Below are 22,612 nucleotides of genomic sequence, written 5' to 3'. Positions count from 1 at the left end.
AACTGTAAAATGCAGCATGAAAAGCCAAAAAAATTATGAGACCGTTTTTTTACAGGCATAAAACTTAACAATAAATCTTTTCTTCCAGCACATCACAAAGGGAGAGGGTGCCAAGGAACACCAATTAACGGTGGGAGCGGAAATGAGAACTCAAGGAAATAAAGGCTGGAGTACAAAATATCATCTTTGTGCTCTGTAAATCTCTGGTACCTGCAGCCTGACAGTCTGATGTTTTTCCAGTCCCCTACGCCCCAAAAAACATGCAATAGAAAAAAGAAAGTTCCAGAAAAGGATGATATGCAGGGCCAAAAGGATGACTGATGGACCTGAGGTCTTTTCCAACCTTAATGATTTTATTATAAAAAACACTAATAGAAAATTATCAAGTGACTAGAAAGAGCCACTTTTAATGGGTCGATTAAAATACTGCATGATAGAATGAATTAATTAATTAATTTAAATATAAATTCATTTTCTCCTCTATACCTAACAGTGATATCCACTGCAGGCACCAGAAACTGAGAGGAACCCAAACCAGGGCAGGCTGCTGGAAGAAGTCCAGCAGGAAGCCAGGAGAGTGCAAGGGGCCCGAGGACTGATGGGCTGGACATTGGGGTCTCTTCTGACATTCACTGGTTTGCTACAACCATTGTTCATGCACTGGGGATGCAGCTGGGGACTTTTCGAAAAGAAATTACTGTCTAAAAAACATGCAAATTTAATTCTCTTTTGAACATCAGTCATTCCTAAACTGTGACCCTAAAATAGGCGAGATAAACTGGATTTTAGTCTCTTCTGCACTTCATGCTGCCTCCCAGTTTGCTTTTCTGCATGACCACTTCTCCATCTGTTCAGATCTGTCCCAAAAATCCTTGTTTTCAGGGTGTTTTCCACTCTTTCACACTACTCTGGGTTCTTCCATTTTGTGCTCCTGAGTTTCAAGACTCCTTTTCCCTCTCAGCCATAAAAGTTTCCCTCTCCCCAGCCAGCAGAAGTGGTGCAGTGTCCTCCTGAGGGAGGCAAGGATGTGCCACCACAGGCACCAGTCTGTGCTTCACTGATCTCTTTAACTTATCACTTACACCTCACCAAGGATGTTAGCACTGACTGAAATGAAATTCTGTTCATCCTTGGAGCTGACAAATACAGCTTTGACATTTTTATTTTATCTGACAATTCTGATCACACACGCACCACCAGGATAACTGCACCAGTAAAGTGCTGCGTTAATCTCTGCTGCTCAGGGAAAAATAGCAAACATAAAATGAAGCTGACACTAATAAAAGTGCTTTATGCCATTTTACAAGTGCTGCTAAATCTCTGGTTGATGTGGCCTTCAGATTCTCAGGAGTCATTCAGGACTCAGCAGAGAACAATGATGTGGTGGTATGTTAAAATGTTTAACCAACACTTTCCAGAGAGATTTTGTCAGATATTTAAGAAGCATCCACAGCATGAACAGAAGTATTTCAACTTTCCTAAGCTGGAAGATGTAATCCCCGTCCATGGTCTCAGAGCCAGGTCACTCAGCCAGCACACCCTCCCTCAGGTGTCACCCCTCCCTCCAGGTGCTCTCCTGGAGTTCTGCTGTCCCACATTGCATGAAAAAGCCACGAGACGTAGGTGCTGAGAGGGATGGAGAACAGCCCCTGTTTGTGTGCATGCCTTATTTGTGCTGGACACACAGGGCCAGCAGGTGAGCACAGACAGGAGAAGGGGCAGCACAAGCCCTGCTGGGTCTCCGTACACTGCCCAGAGAATGCTGCACGGACTGAAACTGCCCCCAGCAGCTCCCCAGAGTTTCCCCAGAGTTTCCCCAGCATTTCCCAGCAGCAGCCCGGCAGGCAGGGGTGTTACCTTCCAGGTTCATGCCCGCCTGCAGACACTTGCGGTAGCGGCACGCGGGGCAGTTCTTCCTGCGGATCTTGTCGATGATGCAGTCGTTCCTGCCGGCACACAGGTAGTTGTGCTGCCCTGCCACGAACACAGACAGACAGACATCAGCTCCCACGCACACACCCTGCCCCAGTGACAGCAAGGAGCACAGCAAACCCTGCCTTGCTGCACTGCTTGCCTTGAAAAAACATCAGTACCCACTGATTTCACATATCCAAAGCCATTGCTCATGTTTAGATCCCAAAGTCAACACATTTAGGTAACAACATTATTTTCTCTTTGTTAACACCAGGCAACTTCTATTTTTAAAACTATTTCCCCTTGCATTTACCAAAGCCGCCTTCTCCAGCAGGTTTCCCATTTCTCTAAATAGTTTGACAAGAGACGTAAACAATGTGCACAAACACAGTCTGAGAAAACACTTGTAAACGTTTCTACAGAGCACAGACACAGCTTCATCAGCTGGACAGTCGTGAAACCTTCCTGGAACTTACAGCCTGACCTGGGCAAACCAAACTCTCTGACATTTTTATGGATTCATAGATTCAGAGCAAAACTGGCCCTGAAAACACGACAAGTTGAAGTACATAAATTAAAATAACTGTATTGCTTAGCTGCTTAGAAAAGGGCAACAGAAGTATCTATTCTTAATTATATGACTTATGTGAGTGAATGAATGTCTGAATGCAACTTATTTAGGGAAAGGTATTACCAAAGAATAGATCCTTCTCCCAGACAGGGGTCAAGGAGCATGTTTTTCCAGAGGGCAGAAAGCTGCAGCCTGGGCTTTTACTCTGTATTGCAAAGTACTGACAGTACAACATTGTGAGAAACAAACAGATTTTCCAAACACTGAATTATTAACAACAGAGTCCAAGAGTTTTCTCACAGGAAAACAGCTTGGAGAAGGAATTTCTTACAAGTCAGCTGTGAAAATTATGGGCATGCAGAGTTCATTCCTATGGCTTTGGCCAAACTTCTCCTGTGAAGCGTCTCAAGCTGATATTCCAAGGAATGTTTTTCTGAATGACTGCCCCACCTCTTCCACTCAGGGAAGAGGAGCCTTCCTGACCCTTGTGCCAGCTTTGTGTTTGATTAATGCAGACAACAGATCCTCCACTCACCATTCTGTTGCCATTAGCATCCTAACACACAGAAACACACACGGAACATGAACTGATGCCCCAGTGCCAGCACTGCAGAGCAGCAGAGACAACAGCAGCTCCCTGTCCCTCCTGTCTGGTGAGACCACAGTTCCACACATCAACACAGGCACTCAGGTGAGGCTGCTCCTGAGCTGCTCCATTCTATTCCCAACAAAGAGCTTCCTCTCCACAAGTGCTTGGTTTCTTGTATTTACTGCTCACCTATTCTTGCCTTTCCTAGGACCATGCTACACGATTTCTTTGTGTTATGTTACACCAAAGCCTCTTGTCCCATGACCATTCTGGGGGAGAATGAAGGGAAGTTGGTGCTCCACATCCTCCTCCTGCCCAGGGCTGTGGAATGTGCTCCAGCTCTCTCTGCTGCTCAAATCCAGGCACTCCACAAATAAAACCTGGAGTGAGCCAAGGCAGGAGTTTCCAGGGGGATCTGGGGCACAAAGGGGCATTTTTCAGAGGCTGGCCAATCCCATCCCCATCCCCATCCCCAATTCCAATCCCAATCCCATGCCCATGCTGCCCACAGCCCCGCTGGCACCAGGGCTCTGACGCACTGTGGCACCAACAGCTCTGGGCCCATTTGAGTACAGCAGCCTAAAAAAGGTTGGGAATTGCAGACAAAGGACTCTGGAAGATGGAGTGGAAAGTGCTGACGAGGAGGCTGATCTGGAGCAGAGCAGGAGGGAGGTGTGAGGAGCTGGGAGGATCCAGGTTGGCACACTGGGTGAAGGGCTGGGAGCTGAGCAGGGCTGGGGCTGGACAAACTCAGCCACGGGGGCTCTGGGCTCTGAAACACCACAATCAGAACTACAAAAAGCTGTCTCTGGCCAGCCTGGGCTCCTGGAGAAAGACCTGTGTGCCTGAAGAACTGCACATAAATCAACAGCTGCTGTCCCACCTTCACCCTGCCTCTTCTCCTCTGGTTCTACTCTTTGCTGAAAAAATGCACTTTATACTGACTTCTAGACACTGACACTTCCAGTTTCTGTGACTATTTCTGTCCCAGTACACAGGCCTGGAGGCAAAGGTGGAAAAAAGGGCTTTGGCTGAAGGCCGGATAATGAGTGTGCAGAGTCAGCTTGATCTGAGCACTAACAGGTGCCTGGCAGCCACTAATAAAAAGGATATTGCAGAAACAAATTCTTTTTACATGTGTTCCTAATAAGAAAAATGCCTATAAAAGACAAAACCAAATTATTTGTTCCTTAAAGTGAGGACTAGGACTAACGGATCCTGGAACAGTACTGCAAACATCCATGTCATGGAATGGAAGGGTTTAGGGTGCTCAGCCCTTGGTGCTGTGGCCCAGCTGACTCGGTGGTGATCCATCAAAGGCTCCACTTGATAAACCCGGAGGTCTTTTGCAACCTTAATGGTTCTGGGATTCTGTGAGAAGTGGGATAATTTGTGGCACAGTCAAAATGCAGGCAGAGGTGAGCCTTGAGGAACTATTGCCACAAGCCTGCTTACATTTTTAATACCAAGACAGCTGATTTATTGTGTGTCAAACCCAAAAGGAATCACTGGGGTGATTCCTTCCTGTATCAATACTTTTGTGATTTATTTAAGCTTGAGAACAGGCAAACCCATGGCTATGGCACGCGTCGCGCTGCCTTACAAACTGTCTTCTGAGGGATCTCTGGTGACCATGTTTTAATCAAAGGTACAGATGATGATTTGCCTTGCACTTGAGCTCATGCTGCCTTGTTATACCTCAGCTGCCACAGAGCCAACAGCCCTTTGTGACCAGCAGAAACCACCACATGAACTTGACTTTGCTGTCCCTTCCATGGAGCTCCCCAGGGCACCTGTGAGCCAGAACTGGGGGAAGCGCTGCTGCTGAGGGCTGAATGGTGGCTGTCTTTGTCAGAGAGCCTTCCCTCTCCTCCAGTGACCCCAGCTGCACAAATGTCAGCAGAAAGAGCCTGCTTCAGAGAGGGCTGCACGAGGCAGGCACAAGACAGGAAACCCTGAGGGCCAGAACTACGAATGATGTTCTCAGACCTGAGGAATCACCATTTTCCCAGAAACACTGGGAATATGCTCCAGTTTTTCTGCACGTGATACTGAAGCACAGTCAGATCTCGAGGTACAACCTGGTCCCTCACAAATGGCTACTGACGCACCCAAAATCCACACAGCCCTCATTCACATTAGTTTTCCATCATCTCTGTTTTCCAGAATGGTTTTCTCTAATCACAACTGGAGAGAAATCTCAGTGATCCAATCCCACACACGCCCCTGGTACCCCGTGTCCCTGCAAGTAACACCCAGGGACAAGGATGCAATTCAACCAATGTTGTTTACAGGAAAACTACAACAACCTCACACACAACACATTTACCAAGTTCCATGTAAGCTTTCTACACAAACCAACTAACCATAAATTGAAAAATCACAAACTTTACGAATCTATTCCACACAGACAAATATCTGTATAAAACCGGGACAAATAAACAAAAACAACAGTGAAAGAACATGAAAGAGACAAAAGCCAAAACAACAATAAATTCTTTTACACGGAGTGAATGGGAGCATTTTACCAATGTGAATGGAATCCATGCTTTGGATAATGCACCATTATCAATGTGATTTACCATGACAAGATCAGTGATCTAATGGGTGGGCTGTTCAGCAGGACTCTGGCAAAGCCATGGATGCTGGGTTTGAAAATGGATGGTGTCTGTGGGGATCTCATATTTATTGGGAGGTCCTACCTTCCACTGCCCTTTTGAAGAAGACTTTGCAGCTGCCACACGTCAGGACCCCGTAGTGGCACCCCGAGGCCTCGTCGGAGCACACCAGGCAGAGCTTGGGAGGTGGTCCCGTGGTTGCTGAGGTTGTGGATGGAGAAGAGCTTACATCTGACCTCATTCCAGGGCTGAAACAAAGCAGAGAAACTCCTTTAATTGGGATGGAGGCGAGCACAGCTGCCAGGAACAGCTTGGTGGGGCAGCTCTGCACACGGAGAGCACCAGAAACAGTTAAACAAGGACTTCTGTAAAACCCCAGAAAAGCTGTATGGATTTTTCACGGCCTATTTGGCTGCATCAAGATTCCTTCCCTTACACGTTTCTGAAGCCAAGTTTCTTGCACAATTATCCCAGCCTTTAAAATTGACTCTTTAAACACGCTCTTACTCCATATTGTTTCCATTACTGCCACATTCCCTGCAGTCTGCACAAGGGCTCCCTCCCAGCAGCACCACCGGCTGCTCCACTGGGATGCTGTTATGCAAGGAGCTGTACAAATTGGGCCATATAGCAACAAATATTCACAGTAACAAGTGATGGTTTCACCCCAGCAGCTCAGGAGTAGAGTGAGAAATATCCCTCGTTTCAGGATCTGGATGTAAACACCCAGCCCAGCTACAAATGAAGGATTGGTTTGTTAAGGAAAAAACCCAAATCCCTCTTTGAACAACAAACAATCCATCCTAATCACCTTGGAGCTGCTCCTAATCCTCAGGGCTGACCCAGCAGTGCTGGGCCAGGGCTCAGGGGCTGCTCTCATGGTGCCTTATCTTCTCTGCTCTGAAGAGAGCTGCGTGGCACTCCTACAGACCAACCCTGCTCCTACAGACCATCCAGGCACTGCCCCACAGCCCTGGAAAGGCCCAGCTGTTGTGTTCATCCACTCCACACGAGGAAGAACTTCCTTGCATGGAGGTGGCAGGCGCTGGAACACCAGGAGTTCAGGGAACGTCCCTCTCTGGCACATCCCAAACCCAGCCAGGCACGCTCCTGTGTCCCCTGCTCAGGGTGACCCTGCCTGGGCAGGAGGTTGGACTGGATGATCTCCAATCCCAGCCATTCTGTGATTCCCAACTACGTCTGAAACGCCTAAAACATGATTTCTATACTGCCTGCTTCACTTGAAACTGATTTTCACAGAAAATCCTGTTCACCGGGGTTCCAGGCGCTCTCCAGATGAAGCTAGAAAAATGACACTTTTATTTAAGGTTTTGGTGCCTCGCCTTGGAAACTCTCCAGACCATCCACGTTCCCTGATGTGGGTTTAGCATTTGTATGTGGGATGGCTTTTGCATGGAAAATTCCTCTTCCCCTCCTCAAGGAAGTCTGACTAGATTTGGTCACACATTTAAAAAAAACCACAGCTCCAACACGCTCACGCAAACCCTAAAATTCCATCCCAAATGAAGACATTCCAACACCTGGGAGCTCTGCTTTTGCATTGGTCCACATGTCCCATCCCCAGAAATGGCCCATCCAGGGGTCCAAAGGACATTGCCATTGTGCTTGTCCTTTCCTACAGGGATGGATTGAGGCAATCAAGAGACAAGGAGCAGGATCCTCCCACTCAAACACAGAGGGATCAAAGTCAAACCACAATAAATGTGTCAATGAAGTTCTCACTTTGACAGAAATGGAACCAGAAGGCAGAGAGAAGTGAAAATTACTTGTGTTAGGGGGAAAAAATGAGACAGCACAGGCAGGCAAAGACCTAAGGATGTGCAGAGCCCCTAAAAGCAGAGTGTGAGCTGGGGAGAGCAGAGAAGCAGAGAGGCTGAGCAGAAGAGAAAACACCAGACAGGAGCACAGCAACAGCTTCAAGGTGCTGCAAGAGCAGTGGGAAGGGGAGAGCAGAGCAAGAGCAGAACAAGGGTGGTGCAGAGCCCTCAGCAGCAAAGGCTGGCAGCAGGAATGGAGGAGAATGAGTCAAACCTGAGGAAAAAGGGAAGCAAAAGGCCCCTCTTTTCCCAAAGGGAAGAATGCTTCTCTCCAGAACTTGGAAAAGAACTCAAATCTGTCACATCGCTGCTCTGCGCTCAGAAGCATCTCTGGAATGCTCAACACTTCTCCTGCGTGGCTCTGCCACGAGGCTGCCAGCCCCCACACCGTGTCTGTCAGCTGGAGAGGGCTCACCGAGGGACTGCATCCTGCTCATCACCCATGGCACGGCTTTCCTGGCTCTTCCCATTAATGCATCTTCTTTCAAAGAGCTCCGATAAACCCCTCTGGCTGCACAATGCACCCTGCAGCACTGGAGCCACGGCAGCATGAAAGCCAAGCCAGTCCCACCAGCTCCACGCACCAGTTCTGAGCACAGAGCTGCAGCTCGTGGGGCTGCAGGAGCTCACACACCCTGGGATGGCAGCTGAGGATCCACCTCTGCTCCTGCTCTGCTGGCTCTGGCCAGCTCTGCTGCTCCAGGGGATCCCAGGAGGAGCCCAGACACAAAGGGAGAACCTCGGGCTTGAGAGCCACCCTTGGTTCTCTGCTCTCTCACAGCTTTCCTGTCTGACCATCAGACAAGCAATTCTGACCTCAAAGCTTTGCTTCCTTTCATGTGATGCACATATTACTTTCTTCTTTCTTTTTTTTTTTCTTCTCTCCCCAGCTTACTGATACGTTTGGAAAAAGAAATTTGTTTCTCTACTTTTAGACTGTCATATGCAAAAAAAACCCCACATAAAAACCCCAACACTTCCCTCAAAACCAAGCAATACCACTTCTACAAGCAGCAGTCACTGCCTTATTTTCTCTAAAAGTTTAGGCCAAATAGCTCCTTTTCTAATAATAAATATCTCAGATTAAACACTGAAGTACAGGCTAGGAGCTATGAGTTTAAATAAGGAATACAGCACTTGAGAACTTCGCTTCATTAAAATTATTAAAAAGATGGAAACATCTTTCTATGTATAGTTTTGAAGACAGCTAATTTAGATACAAAAATAAAACTCTTTATACCTCTCACACTTCTGACAAAAGCATTTTTAAGGAAACATTCATCAGCTGTCAGGGAAACCATGACAGTGCCAAACATATTCCACTGAAACTTTTCAGCCACCTTTAATTTTTAAACAGGGCTCATTTTCTGTACCAGCCCCACAGAAAATGTAATATGAGAAAGAAAACAGATGATATGACTTCTAAAACTAAAAATAAATGATTACATTGATTAATACAGCAGTAGCCAGCAATCTAATCCGGGCTGCAGGCATATCTTCCCAGCCTGGCTGTATCAGATAAGGGCAATATTTACTGACCGTGTGGAGAGCTGCCAGCCAGCCCTGCTGGTGAACAGCACCAGAGGGACTGCAGGGCTCTGCACGAGCCACATCCAGTGCAAATCCCTCACCTGTGCAGGTACAGGAGCCACATTCAGTGTAAATCCCTCACCTGTGCAGGTATAGCAGCCACATTCAGTGTAAATCCCTCACCTGTACAGGTATAGCAGCCACATTCTGTGCAAATCCCTCACCTGTACAGGTATAGCAGCCACATTCAGTGTAAATCCCTCACCTGTACACTCACAGCAGCCACATTCTGTGCAAATCCCTCACCTGTACAGGTATAGCAGCCACATTCTGTGCAAATCCCTCACTGTACAGGTATAGGAGCCACATTCAGTGTAAATCCCTCACCTGTACACTCACAGCAGCCACATTCTGTGCAAATCCCTCACCTGTACAGGTATAGCAGCCACATTCAGTGTAAATCCCTCACCTGTACAGGTACAGCAGCCACATTCAGTGTAAATCCCTCACCTATACAGTTATAGCAGCCACATTCAGTATAAATCACCTATACAATTATAGGAGCCACATTCAGTATAAATCCCTCACCTACACAGCTATACACAGCAAAAGGCAAATGACCGCTTCCTAAGGAAGAGGTAAGGCTGGGAAATTACACCCTGAGATAATATAATAATGGAACACCTTTCAGTATTTACAGAAACAACTACTTTCAACTCAACAAACCCTAATAAACTACAAGTCCTATCTAGATAAAAGAAAAAATCAAGCAGCATAGACGAGAGAGGAAAAAACCTCCCAATTTTCACCGTTCCAAATCTGTAAAAACTTAGATTAAATTTCATTTTGGGAGGCATGGCATTGGTATGGGGCACTAAACTTAGTACATTCCCATGTATATATCAGAAACTATTCATATACAATCTGATTTTATTTATTTGCATAGATGTGTTTATCATTTCCACTCAATGGAACATATGGGGGCAAAATGGGAGACCTTAATGAAGGGGGCGAAATAGGAAATTTTAATGCAGCAGGAAAATGGAAAGGCTTAACGAAGATGGCGCCCCAGTAACGAGCTGTGCAGAAATCGAGGTGTTTAATTAAAGCCATTCCAGGGTTAATCATTCACCAGGGACTTCAACCCCGGCTCAAGGGTCACCTGCAGCAGGCGGGCGTGGCAACGGCCGGGGAGAGCTCCTGTCCTGGGGGGGATGGACACACACAGCCCGGGCAGCGGGACACACGGACACACAGACAGGGACATGGACAGGGACACATGGACACACAGACAGGGGGACATGGACAGGGACACACGGACACACAGACGGGGACATGGACAGGGACACACGGACACACAGACAGGGGGACATGGACAGGGACACACAGACACACAGACAGGGACACATGGACAGGGATACACAGACATGACAAGGACACACGGACACGGACACACAGACACATGGACGGGGGACACGGACAGGGACACACAGACGGGACACACGGACACATGGACAGGGAGACACGGACATGGACACACGGACACACAGACAGGGGGACACGGACATAGACACCCCGGGACACACGGACGTGGACACATGGACACACAGACACACAGGGGTGGGACGGGTTGATCCTCAAGATCCCTCCCAACCCAAACCATCTCACGCTTCTCTGACCCTATGGAAGACAACTCTAGTGGGACAATGGCAGGGGAACACCTCCAGGAACACAAATTACCATCTCCAGCCTACAGCCTGCGCCCATTTTCACCAGTGTGTGAAAGCGACAGCCAGCCTGCACCACATTCTGTCAAACAGGAGCTCACTGCTCACACCCCCAGACACCAAAACACGGCCCAACACACACCCTGGCTCTGCAGCTCAACTGAACCAACCACTGGGAATGGATTCCTAAAAGCAAGTTACTTATTGGTGTAAGCGGTATCACCAAACTAAGAGTAAAGAAACCATTTTCAATGTCATTGCCATCTGGGTCTCCTCCTTATCTTCCAGCAATGAGAACAATGTAAACACTAGGCTGTGGACACTGCCTGATTACATTTTTTGAATTGTTTATTTATTTCTTCATTAACTAGAGAAACTATTAATTATTTTTATATCCTCTTAGGCAGGGAAGTAGTTTTGAGTTCAAGCAGGAAGAAATTTCAATCCAGGACTGTTGACACTAGACTTGTCATGACTATTAAAACAGAAGTGTGTTTGCCAATTGGAAATAATTCCAGAAAGGCATTTTGCTGAGAACCTGAACCATTGGCTTCTTCTGTCTCTTGAAATGTTTTCACTTCATTCTGAAGAGACTGAAAATTGGTAAGAGCCCAGTTTTTCCTCCCAGGCCCGAGCTCTGCAGACACAGAGCCAGCCCTGGCTGGCCGGGTGCCACAGAGGGGGCACAGAGCCACTGCAGAGGCACAGACGGCCACGGGGACAGAGCCCAGGCCAAGGTGTCCTGGGGTGCTGACTGCCCATAAAGCCACAAATCCTCCCTCCACACAGCTTCCTTACAGACCCACCCATTCTTCAGCTCTCTTTCCTATTTTCTGTTTAAAATGGAGATCTGGATGGCTTTGGTAGGAGTGCAGGTCTTGACAACAAGCATGTCCTCAGTGGTGCCGAAACAAATGAAAAATCTACTCTGGAGTATTTAACCAAAGCCTGTACACAAAAGCCCCCAGCATTCTGGTTTCCAGCTGCTCTGAGAACCAGGACGATTAACACAGTTTCCTTTATCACACACCCAGATAAACACTGTATTAAAAAACCCCTGATAAGCCAGGAAATCAGATGCTGAGCTAACGGTCTCGTTCCGTGCAGCACGTCTGTGACACGGCCAAGATAATGGCACCGGGAGGGATGTGGCACTGCTGAATTTCCTTCACTGCCAGAGCCACAAACTCATGGCACAGCAGCTCCTGGTGTGAGGGAGAGGGGCTGTCCCTGCTCCTGACCCCGCCACAGTAAATGCTGCTAGGGGACGCCACGGTTCTAACAGAAAAATGTAAAATATGAGAGATCCCTCAAGCAGCAACGTCTCGGGATCATCCCCACCTGCAGAACACACCTTTTACCATCCCTTCACACAACCAAAGCTGGCTGCAGGATCTGTGGGTTTGCACAGTCAGACAAACAGCGCTGGCAAATGCCAGCAGCACGGAAGCAGGGCAGGAATCTGCAGATTGCCAACACAACACACGGAGCAAAGCTGCCCTGGCAGCCAGGGCTCTGCAAGGCCAGCGGTGTGTCCTGCCTGCACCATGGCATCCCCAATCCCTGAGGAGCGCCCACCTGCCCAGGGCACCCACCCTGCCCAGGGCACCACAGCTCCAGCCCACACCCAGCCATCCCCAATCCCTGAGGAGCACCCACCTGCCCAGGGCACCCATCCTGCCCAGGGCACCACCCTGCCCAGGGCACCACAGCTCCAGCCCACACCCAGCCATCCCCAATCCCTGAGGAGTGCCCATCCTGCCCAGGGCACTGCAGCTCCCTGGGAGCACCAGGAAAGGCTGGCAGCTCCAGGGCACCCACCCTGCCCAGGGCACCGCAGCTCCAGCCCGCACCCAGCCATCCCCAATCCCTGAGGAGCACCCACCTGCCCAGGGCACCCATCCTGCCCAGGGCACCCACCCTGCCCAGGGCACCCACCCTGCCCAGGGCACCGCAGCTCCAGCCCACACCCAGCCATCCCCAATCCCTGAGGAGCACCCACCGGCCCAGGGCACCCATCCTGCCCAGGGCACCCACCCTGCCCAGGGCACTGCAGCTCCCTGGGAGAACCAGGAAAGGCTGGCAGCTCCAGGGCACCCACCTGCCCAGGGCACCGCAGCTCCAGCCTGCACTCAGCCATCCCCAATCCCTGAGGAGCACCCACCTGCCCAGGGCACCCATCCTGCCCAGGGTACTCACCCTGCCCAGGGCACCCATCCTGCCCAGGGCACCCACCCTGCCCAGGGCACTGCAGCTCCCTGGGAGCACCAGGAAAGGCTGGCAGCTCCAGGGCACCCACCCTGCCCAGGGCACTGCAGCTCCAGCCTGCACCCAGCCATCCCCAATCCCTGAGGAGTGCCCATCCTGCCCAGGGCACCACAGCTCCAGCCCACACCCAGCCATCCCCAATCCCTGAGGAGCACCCACCTGCCCAGGGCACCCATCTTGCCCAGGGCACCCATCCTGCCCAGGGCACCCATCCTGCCCAGGGTACCCACCCTGCCCAGGGCACCCACCCTGCCCAGGGCACCGCAGCTCCAGCCCGCACCCAGCCATCCCCCATCCCTTCCCAGGGCACTGCAGGTCTCAGGAGCACCAGGAGGGGCTGCTGGCAGCTCCCCAGGCTCCAGCCCCAGGCCAGCGCTGTGAAATGGCGCCCGCTCCCATCTTGGCATCACCGGGAGTGACGCCGGAGCAGCGGCCGCGCTCCCGCTGGAGCCTCTCCAGAGCGTAAAGGCTTCAAGGGCACAGGCAAAGCTTTCTTGGAATGGATAAATGGTAATTGATGTTGCAGCTGCAACCTCAGCCAGAGCTCTTGGGATTTCAAATGTACTACAGACCTAAAGCATTTATGGCCAGAATATGATAATTAAATTATATGTTCTAAACTTTTATATTTATTACAGTGCTCCAGTAAAGCGGCCAAAAAGTCTTACCTTCAAGGGTAGAATTCATTTCTATATGAATCAATTTAGGGATACTTTTCCAAAGCTTTGTACTGTTTTTCAAATTTCATTGTTCACCCTTCCTTCCCTAAATAAAGAGGCAGCAAAAAAAGAGACACAGACAGAAGCCAGTACCTCTCTACTCAAATACAAACTTTGCATAAAAACATGGAATCAAATCATCCTGGGCCATACCAATTGTTTAAGCTTTGCTGGATGACAAAATAGCCATTTGATCGACCTGTATTTACAGCCTGTGGATCATCTCAAACCTGCAGGCACAGGGAGACGCTCTGTGCTCACAGACTGAGGCGAGCCAGGACCAGGACAACTGAAAAATAGTGCAGTTTACAATAAAATGCAAAAGTCTGAGTAGAATTAGATTTCTTTTTAAATTTTCAGTCCATCCCAAGAAATGTCTTAGTCTAAAGAGAAAAGGTTAAAAGAAGGCTCAGAGGGGATCTTCTGGCTCTGCACAACTCCTGACAGGAGGGGACAGCCAGGTGAGATTTGGCATCTGCTCCCAGGGAACACGGACAGGAGAGGAAATGGCCTGAAGCTGGGCCAGGGCAGGCTCAGGGTGGGCACAGCAGGAATTTCCCCATGGAAAGGGGGCTCAGAGCAGGCTCAGGGTGGGCACAGCAGGAATTTCCCCATGGAAAGGGGGCTCAGGGCAGGCTCAGGGTGGGCACAGCAGGAATTTCCCCATGGAAAGGGGGCTCAGGCACTGGAGCTGCCCAGGGAGGGTTGGATCCCCATCCCTGGAGTGTCACCCGGGGCTCTGGGCTGGGGACAAGGTGGGGATGGGGCACAGCTGGGACTTGGTAACATTAAAAGTCTTTTCCACCTTCTGTGGATTCTGGGGCTCTGTTTCAGATCTCAGCAGCCTCAGAACTGCTTTACCTCTCTTGGAAGAAGGTTTTTACTTTTCTGAACCCTGCAAACCAACCAAGAGCCAAACTAACTGCCCAAAAATGTATTGTCTAAACACTGACCCTTTAACACACCAGTTCCATGGGCCAGCACTTGGAATTCAACAGCAGCAGAACTGCACTGAGACATTCTGCGGTGATCACAAGAGATTCATGAGCTCAGAGCAGCCCCAGCATTTTGGCTCTTCCTCCACAGTCAGCATAGATCGGATCTGACCCCTTATTCCAGCACACATTAATGTTGTACCAGAGGAACTGAACTTAAAATATTAAACAGGACTTGTTCCATTAATGACCTCAGCATGAGCCGTGTCCAGTGCTCGTGTCAATCACAGGACTGCGTGCAGGCTGCCAAAACGATGCTGCTAGGAAAGGAGAGACACGTCTGGAAAGCTGATTCTAACATACATGGAAAAATATTGATGATACAGAAAGAAAGGCAGTAAAAGATTAAAGCAAACTGCAGTAGAATCATAGAATCCCAGAATGGTCTGGATTGGAAAGGACCTTAAAGACCCCGTGCCATGGCAGGGACACCTCCCACTGTCCCAGGTGCTCCCAGCCCTGTCCAGCCTGGCCTTGGGCACTGCCAGGGATGCAGGGGCAGCCCCAGCTGCTCTGGGCACCTGTGCCAGGGCCTGCCCACACTCAATAGCCCATCTAGCCCTGCTCCCTGGCAGTGGGAAGCCATTCCCCCTTGCCCAAAGTCCCTCTCCAGCTCTCTTGGAGCCCCTTTCCGCACTGGAATGGATTTCAACGTCCCTTGGAACCTTCTCTTCTCCAAAAGCCTCAAAGCTGCAGTATAGTTCTTCCACAGTCAAATAACCATCAAGACATAAATAAATTTAGAGCTGCAATTAGGCAGTTCATTTCTTCTATTCTGAAGAAACACAATAAAATCAAGACTCTCCTGCTGCCAGTGGAACAGTGGTCTGGACCTGCAGCTGTATCAATGTGGACACACACACTGATTTACCAGCTCATGCTTTTAGCTGCACTGCAGAGCTAATTCCTGCTTTACAACAACGAATATCAGGAGAAATATAAAAAAAGAAACTAAAAGTAATATTAAGTTTTAGCAAACATTACTAATGTTTACTAAAACACAAATAACAAACACAAATAACAGGGCAGAAATAACACCTTAACTCTCAGCAGGAAGAAGAAGAGGAGAAGGGAAAGATGAAGAGAGGGCGAGAGAAGCAGAAAGGAATGTTTTTTTCCTTCATTCCTTCTCCAGCCCTTCCAGGAAGCTCTGTTCAGAGGAGAGGTGATACTGAAGCAGGTGAGGCTGCTGAATTCCCCGGAGCACAAACCCCATTTCCCCATTTCCCTGTTTCCCTGTCCCTCAGGAGGGAGCCCTGCAGACTCAGGTCCTGCCCAGCACGGGCTCCCTCAATGGGAGGCACACTCTCACACGTGCAGCCCTTCATTATGGAATATTAACCAGCGTGTTGCACTCCGGGCTCTGCTTCAGTGCAGATCTATGGAGAACAGGGATGGGGACCTGTGCCAACTTTAGGTTTTGGCCTCGGTCCATTTGGTGCAGGGCCAGGATGACTTGGTTGACTGTTGAGTCATCAGTTGGTTCAATTGACATTATTTTACATTTGACTGGTTATTGTTCTTTAAACTTTGAACAGGAGTCCAGAAGCTCAAAAAACACCAGTGGACCAAAAAGAAAGCGGCCAAAACAGAGTTTAAACAAGGCATGTAAGCAAGAAAAATACTCTCAAATGACGTTTGCTATTAGCAGAAACTACTGAGAAATCAAAATCCACCTCGTGGTTTAAAACGCGTCGGTTATATTCCCAGTATGTGTAGGAAGGAAAGCAAAGTTTTTCCCCCAAAATAAATCAACTGGCAAATGAGAACTGCATTTTTAACAGTAGCATATTCCTGAGATTTTGGATGGGCAGTGGGCACACTGGTCATTTGCTTCAGCCAGTGCTCAACCTACAATTGACAATGAAAAGATTTAACCCCCAGAAGGTACTGCTTCAGCACTGAAGGCACCCTTCTGTTTGGCAGAAGAGATGCCCATAAACTGTGGTGGTTTGCGACATGAAATAAACTCGTTACACGGATAATCTGCATTTACCAACAGGAATCTGTACTGAAGGTTCATTCCTGTTGTTTTCACACTGTTTACTAAACTCACTGTGTTTCCACTCTCATTTCAGGTATGTATTCGGTATGTTTTGATCCCCTGAGAGGGAAATTCATTGTTACTTATTTTCATCATCAGTAAAGAAACAGCCGAGGAGGAGGAGCCTGAGCTGGCTTTAATGAGAAGAGCAGTGGGAAGGGAGACCGGGCTTTGCTACAATAAACCCGCCAGGACGGAATCAGCTTTTGTGACGGCTTCCAAGAGCATGGAAAACAAACAAACCCCAATAAAAACATCATATCCTGGGTACTTTGCTGGAAGACAGAAATACTGGTGATGATTTTGAGATCTTAGTCACAGGGATGACGACTGCAAGCTGCTGTCAGCGCCACGGGCCCGAGCCGAGGTGCAGTGCCAGCTCGTGTGGATTGTGCTCCCTGTTTAGTCATGAGCACCAACGTCACTTTAAGGGTAGAGATTCCTTTTAACCGTCTTACAGAGGGAATAGGAATTCTTGCAGGAAAGACAAGGAGCAAATTCAAAATTCCTGGTGACTTAAAAATCAGAGAGTTGCTGACGGACAAGCACGGTGATGGCTCAGGGCCCTGAGGGAGAGGCTGAGGCCTCCCCCCAAACCCTACAAAAAGCTTTTCTTTCTGTTTCACATTTAGTTCATGGTGCATTTTATCTTTCATATTCAGACCTGTGTGTCTACATAACAGAGTTTAAAACTGAGTGAATCTGTATAAAAAGCATTTCCCAAACTCTTACTTTTACCACCCTTCAGAACACAATTTCACTTCACTTTAACTGGCCCCTGACACAGGGGATGCAAAGAACAAATACGAAACCACTCTTCCCTGCACGAACAGGAAGAAAAGCACGTCCTAAGTTTGTTTATTGACACGAAATCAGCCACAGAAACTTGTGTAATATTCTCAGAAGGGCCAGCAAGGAGCAGCACCCCAGACCTGTATGACGTGTATATTGTATGTCATTTCCAAGGCATTTTAAGTCAACTTTATTGAATTATCCCGAAGAGTGCTGTAATTACTTTTGTCAACACTGTTAAGCAATTACAGATACAATTTCTGCTATAACATGCACACACAGTAGGTTATTACCTGCTTTTATTTCCACTTGGCAACCATGTCACACAAGACTATAAAGATGTTTCACCACATCCCTCCTGCTGCCCACACCCCGCCTTCGCAGGCAATTCTCTCCTTGGGGCTTTGGGCTCCTTTGTGGTGCGCATTTTCCCCCCCATGACACTTTTAGCTCTCGCCTTCCCTCCCTCTCAGGCTCCTGGTATTTTCTGTGCACTTTCCTCTGTCCTCTCCCCTCCCTGCCAGCTGAAGGAAGCGCTATTCCTTCCTCGCTGAACCCCGCGCTGTTTCCTGGCCGCATTGTTCGTCTCTGCCTCTTTGTGTATTTTCTCTTCCTGAGCAGCACTGGGAACCCCTCCCAATTAAACTCCATCTGTAAACTTCATTAATGGGCTGTTTACCTCTCTGCCACAGCCACCACGACAGGGACAGACAGACAGACAGACACCGAGTCCTCCCTCAGGGCTGAACTGACTGCAGGTGTCCAACAGCACCAACCCCAACACTCCTTCTGAAAAATATTAAAAACTTTCCTGATGGCAAACTCTTTTCTTTTCCTGAATTAGAACATGTCACAACAGCTCAGATCAACATTTTAACTGTGGTCATTACTCAAGATTTACTCAATGGAGTATATATTGCATTCACAGCTGCAACAGGTTTTGAAGACATCTGAAGACTGTTCCAGTAGGAGAGCCGTAGTATTCCTCATGGGAAAATTACTGGGTGTTTACTACTGAAATGTGGGAAAGGCAGAACTCACCGCACGCTGGGTTTGGGAGGTGAGCTCACTCTACTCAGCACCTGAAGAAAACAGGTGCTTAATTCAGTTTTAAGACTATGCATTAGTCCGTAAGTCCTTATGTCCTTACATAAGCATAATTACACAGGAGGTGAGAGAACAGGTATGGCAATCAGCTTCCCATATTACTGATGAAATCAAACAATATAAAAATACCAAAAAATGCTTTTTGAACTGCAGCTAGGAAAGGTTTCAAAGCTATGGGCACCTGAACAGAACATATCAGAGACAAAAATCTGACAAAGCTAGATGCAGGATAGGGTAGGAAAAAATCAAAGTTCATCAGCCAATCCTTTCAACCCATCAGATGATCAGTCAATCCAAAAATCCTGCCTTTAAAAAATATTAACATAAAGCAAAAGAGAAAAAAAGATCCATTTCAATCAGACATTACTGAGAAGACCTCATTGGGGTACAACTTCATTTACCTCAGTTTCAGCTTTATAATCAGCTTTTTCAGCAGCAAGTACCAGAGAAACAAACCAAAGCAGCATTGAAAGTCCCAGGGTGCAGACCTCATACAGCTGCAATCACACACACCAAACACGCTTTTAACTCCAAATAACAGGGGATGCTGACATTCACAAAGCCCTAAGTTTTCAAATGAAAAGCACATGGAGGTGCTTTTATCTAAATCACAACATCCTGGTTCCAACAAGCATTTCTGTATTGCTTTAACCATACAATAACTTCCACTGCTGCATCTTTGAGAGACACTGATCCAATGGCTCAGCCAACTCCAATGGGGATGAGGCTCCCTCAGAAAAACAGCTTTTGTACCCTTGGGAAGCTCCTCTGAGATTCCTGGGGTTTCAGAGGAATTAACCCTGAAACAAACCACCTTCAGGAAACAGCAGAGGGGTTAATCTTTCCCTGTTTTTAGCAGTGGCTCCAAAGCAGCACGTGAGGCTCTGGACACGTCAGCACAGCCAGGGCTCCGAGAGCAGAGCTGGGACCAGCACGGGAGCCAGCACAGGCTCCCACCCAGGCTTTCAACACCCTCAGAAGGTGCAGCTAACCCAGGAGTATCTGCAAGGTGCAATAAATACATGTATGCCCAAAGCCTCGCTGTATTTCCAGCTAAAATCCCTCCCTAACTGCTGCCATGTCACTTGCATGTTCTGTCTGAGAAACATTAAACAAAGGTCACGCTGGCAAACACAACAGGAACAAACCCAGCTCTGGCTGCACACTTAACTCTTTGTGAGGAGAGGGCTCTGCTGGGACCTGCACATAAAGCCCTCTTTGGACAGGGCTTCACCTGGCACAGGAGCAGGGCAGCCAGCAGGACCAGAGGGTTTCAGATGGATCTGCTGAGCTGGCCCTTGCTCGGGAGAAGGAGCTCTTGGAGCTATGGAGCCATCCACTGACTCTAGGATAACAGGAGCTCCTGGTTTTTATGGAGCCATCCCACTGACTCTAGGATAACAGGAGCTCCTGGTTTTTATGGAGCCATCCCACTGACTCCCAGCAGAACAGGAGCTCCTGGATTTTCTGGAGTCACCCCACCACACGTGGGGCTTTTCCTTCCCACCCTGCCTAGGGAAGCTTCCACTATCCAATCTACTCGTGGCAAGGCAATAGAGGATCTGGCTGAGAGACAAACCAGGTTAAAAGTTAGGACAACATCTGGATCATGCAGGACGATACAGTCATAACATTTCAGTGTCCCAATGTTCAATCTGTAAAGTATAATTAAGATTATCAACAAATAAACAACCACTACAGAAAATGAAAAATAAAAGAACTACAACACATCCTAAGAACAAAATATTTTAAAAAATCTAGGGTCAATTTTTTTCCCCCCAAATTAATTTCATTCTCACCTCAGGAACCAAAAGAGGTACTAATTTTAGAAGTATGGCTATAATGAACACTTACCTGGCAATACAGAGAAACACTGAACAGCCAAGAACAATCCAAGCCTGTTTCTCCTCCCCACTGCCTCATGGAGAAAACTGAACTATGGATAATTATGCTCTTAAATTTGAGTCCTCAGCACGTCTGAATTTAGATGAGATTAACCAACGCCTGAATATAAATTATCATCAAAGTGACAGGAAGGAATGCTTTAAGTTTTGTATTTTCTTATTCGTGATGCTGAACACGCCATCATTATCTACAGCTCTTCCTACCTGTAACACAGATATTCCTCTCACCCTATTCTGAATGTGGAACCTACAGCTGGTCCTGGGAGAAAAACCCAGGAAGCACCATGAGAGAAATGCAGTAAATGATAACCCAACAAGAGCAGACACACCAACCATCGCCGCTGCTGCTTCTCAGTATTTCAGAAGCTGTGGTGCTTCAGAAAGCTTGGAAAAGTCACGAGTTAACCCCATTTTGCCCTGCAACAACCCACAAGGAAATACCAGATCCAGGCAAAAGGCTGCAGCTCCTCAAGCTGGAGATGAGCAGGTCAGCCTTTCCAAGGAGACAATGATGAGTGCTTCCCTGGCCTGATTATTCTTGCAACTTTCATCACAAATCCTGCAGCATCTGGCACTTCTCCTTCAGCTTCACTTAAGGGCTGACAATTAAGAGAATCTGTCTTTTCTCAGAAAATCTGCTCTGGGCTGAGAAATGTATGTGCAGAAGAGCTAAAGAACAAAGCAGCACTTCTGATTTCAACCAGGGACAGAAAATGGGCTTAAACTGCTGCACAAAGAGAAGGGAAAGAAAACATTATTGCTCCCAGCTCCTGGATTCTTCAGCCTGGGATAAGGTGTGGGCAGGTTTGGAGTGCCCATCCCTGGAGGTGCCCAGGAAGGGCTGGAGGTGGCACCTGGGGCTCTGGGCTGGGGACACGGTGGGCATCGGGCACAGCTGGGGCTCCCTGGTGTTGGGGGTCTTCTCCCACCTCAGTGATTCTGGGATCTGTGCAACCTTTCCTCAAAGACCTCAACAGCTTCCTTCCAAACTGCCCAAGCCCCAGTATCTGAAGAGCTCTTTCCCTAATTTTAATATTTATGACAGGAAAGCAATTCAATTGAAGGAAAAAAATTTTACTTTTTGCATTTGAAGGAAATTACCAAGTAAATCTCACGATTAGGATGAACCTCGAACCATGACCTGGTACTGTTTTTAAGCTTTGTAAGAAAAACTTGAGATGTTTTATGGACTTTGATGAAGCAAGGACCAGATTCCACGGCTCAGTGCTAACAGCAGGTGCCAAATCCCAGCTCCATGTGCAGCCCACTGCTCCCAGGGTGCAGGAGGCTCAGGACCTGCGGCTGTGCCCACAGCCCTACATGCACGGGCAGGTTTTCTCCAGAAATTCAGTGTACTATGGGAATGTGACAGGCCTGAAGCCCTGCAGGGACTGCACATGGCAGCCTGGCAGAGGACTCCTCACAGCCTTAACTGCAGCCAGGAATGCGCTCCCAGGGCTCAGAATAACCCACGGGTACTGCTCTCTGCTCAGAACCAGCCGCCTCCTTCCCCCTGCGAGAGCCACCCAGGAGTGCTGCAAAGTCAGAAATAACCAAATTCATTCCTCCCAGAGTCACTTTTTCTGCTCGGCACTTTTTAATAACACCACCAAGTAAAAAACAGTTTTATAAATACCACAGGGACTGTCATTTACAGAAAGCAAGGCCTTGAGAAGATCAGAGAAACCACCAAGTAATCTCAATGTGATCATGGAGACGGGAAATGGACTTGATAGGCTTCGAAGTGCTCAAATGGAAATTAATAATGAAGACAACTATTCAAAATACTCAAAACCAGTTTCCACTAAGTATTATTGATTTCAAAACCAGCATTTAAATTCAGTCCTGAATTACAACATGAAAATAAAGTTTTTACACACTTTTTAAAGGCAAACACCCTCACACCCTTGGTGTGTAAAATAAGCATTTTATTTGACATTTATTGGAGGCAGCTGGAAAAGAAGGTGGCTCCTATCATCAGCCTTTGCCCTCCTGA

The 22,612-nt window shown here is 48.1% G+C and overlaps 1 protein-coding gene across 2 annotated transcripts in view; it reads right to left on the bottom strand.

The window, feature by feature from the left end:
- NR3C1 (nuclear receptor subfamily 3 group C member 1) overlaps positions 1 to 22,612 on the bottom strand; it is a 61,818-nt gene that overhangs the window by 18,311 nt on the left and 20,895 nt on the right. For both annotated transcript variants that reach the window (XM_064724626.1, XM_064724627.1), the window contains exons 3-4: positions 5,777 to 5,940; positions 1,858 to 1,974 (exon numbers count right to left, since the gene is read on the bottom strand). In XM_064724626.1, the coding sequence (XP_064580696.1) occupies positions 1,858 to 1,974; positions 5,777 to 5,940 (281 nt within the window). The remainder of the gene's footprint in view (positions 1 to 1,857; positions 1,975 to 5,776; positions 5,941 to 22,612) is intronic.

Source organism: Zonotrichia leucophrys, chromosome 13 (genome assembly GCF_028769735.1).
Source record: "Zonotrichia leucophrys gambelii isolate GWCS_2022_RI chromosome 13, RI_Zleu_2.0, whole genome shotgun sequence".
Lineage (NCBI taxonomy): Eukaryota > Metazoa > Chordata > Aves > Passeriformes > Passerellidae > Zonotrichia > Zonotrichia leucophrys.
The sequence above is the reverse complement of the archived record's forward strand: the minus strand, read 5'-3'. Positions and strand labels throughout refer to the sequence as shown.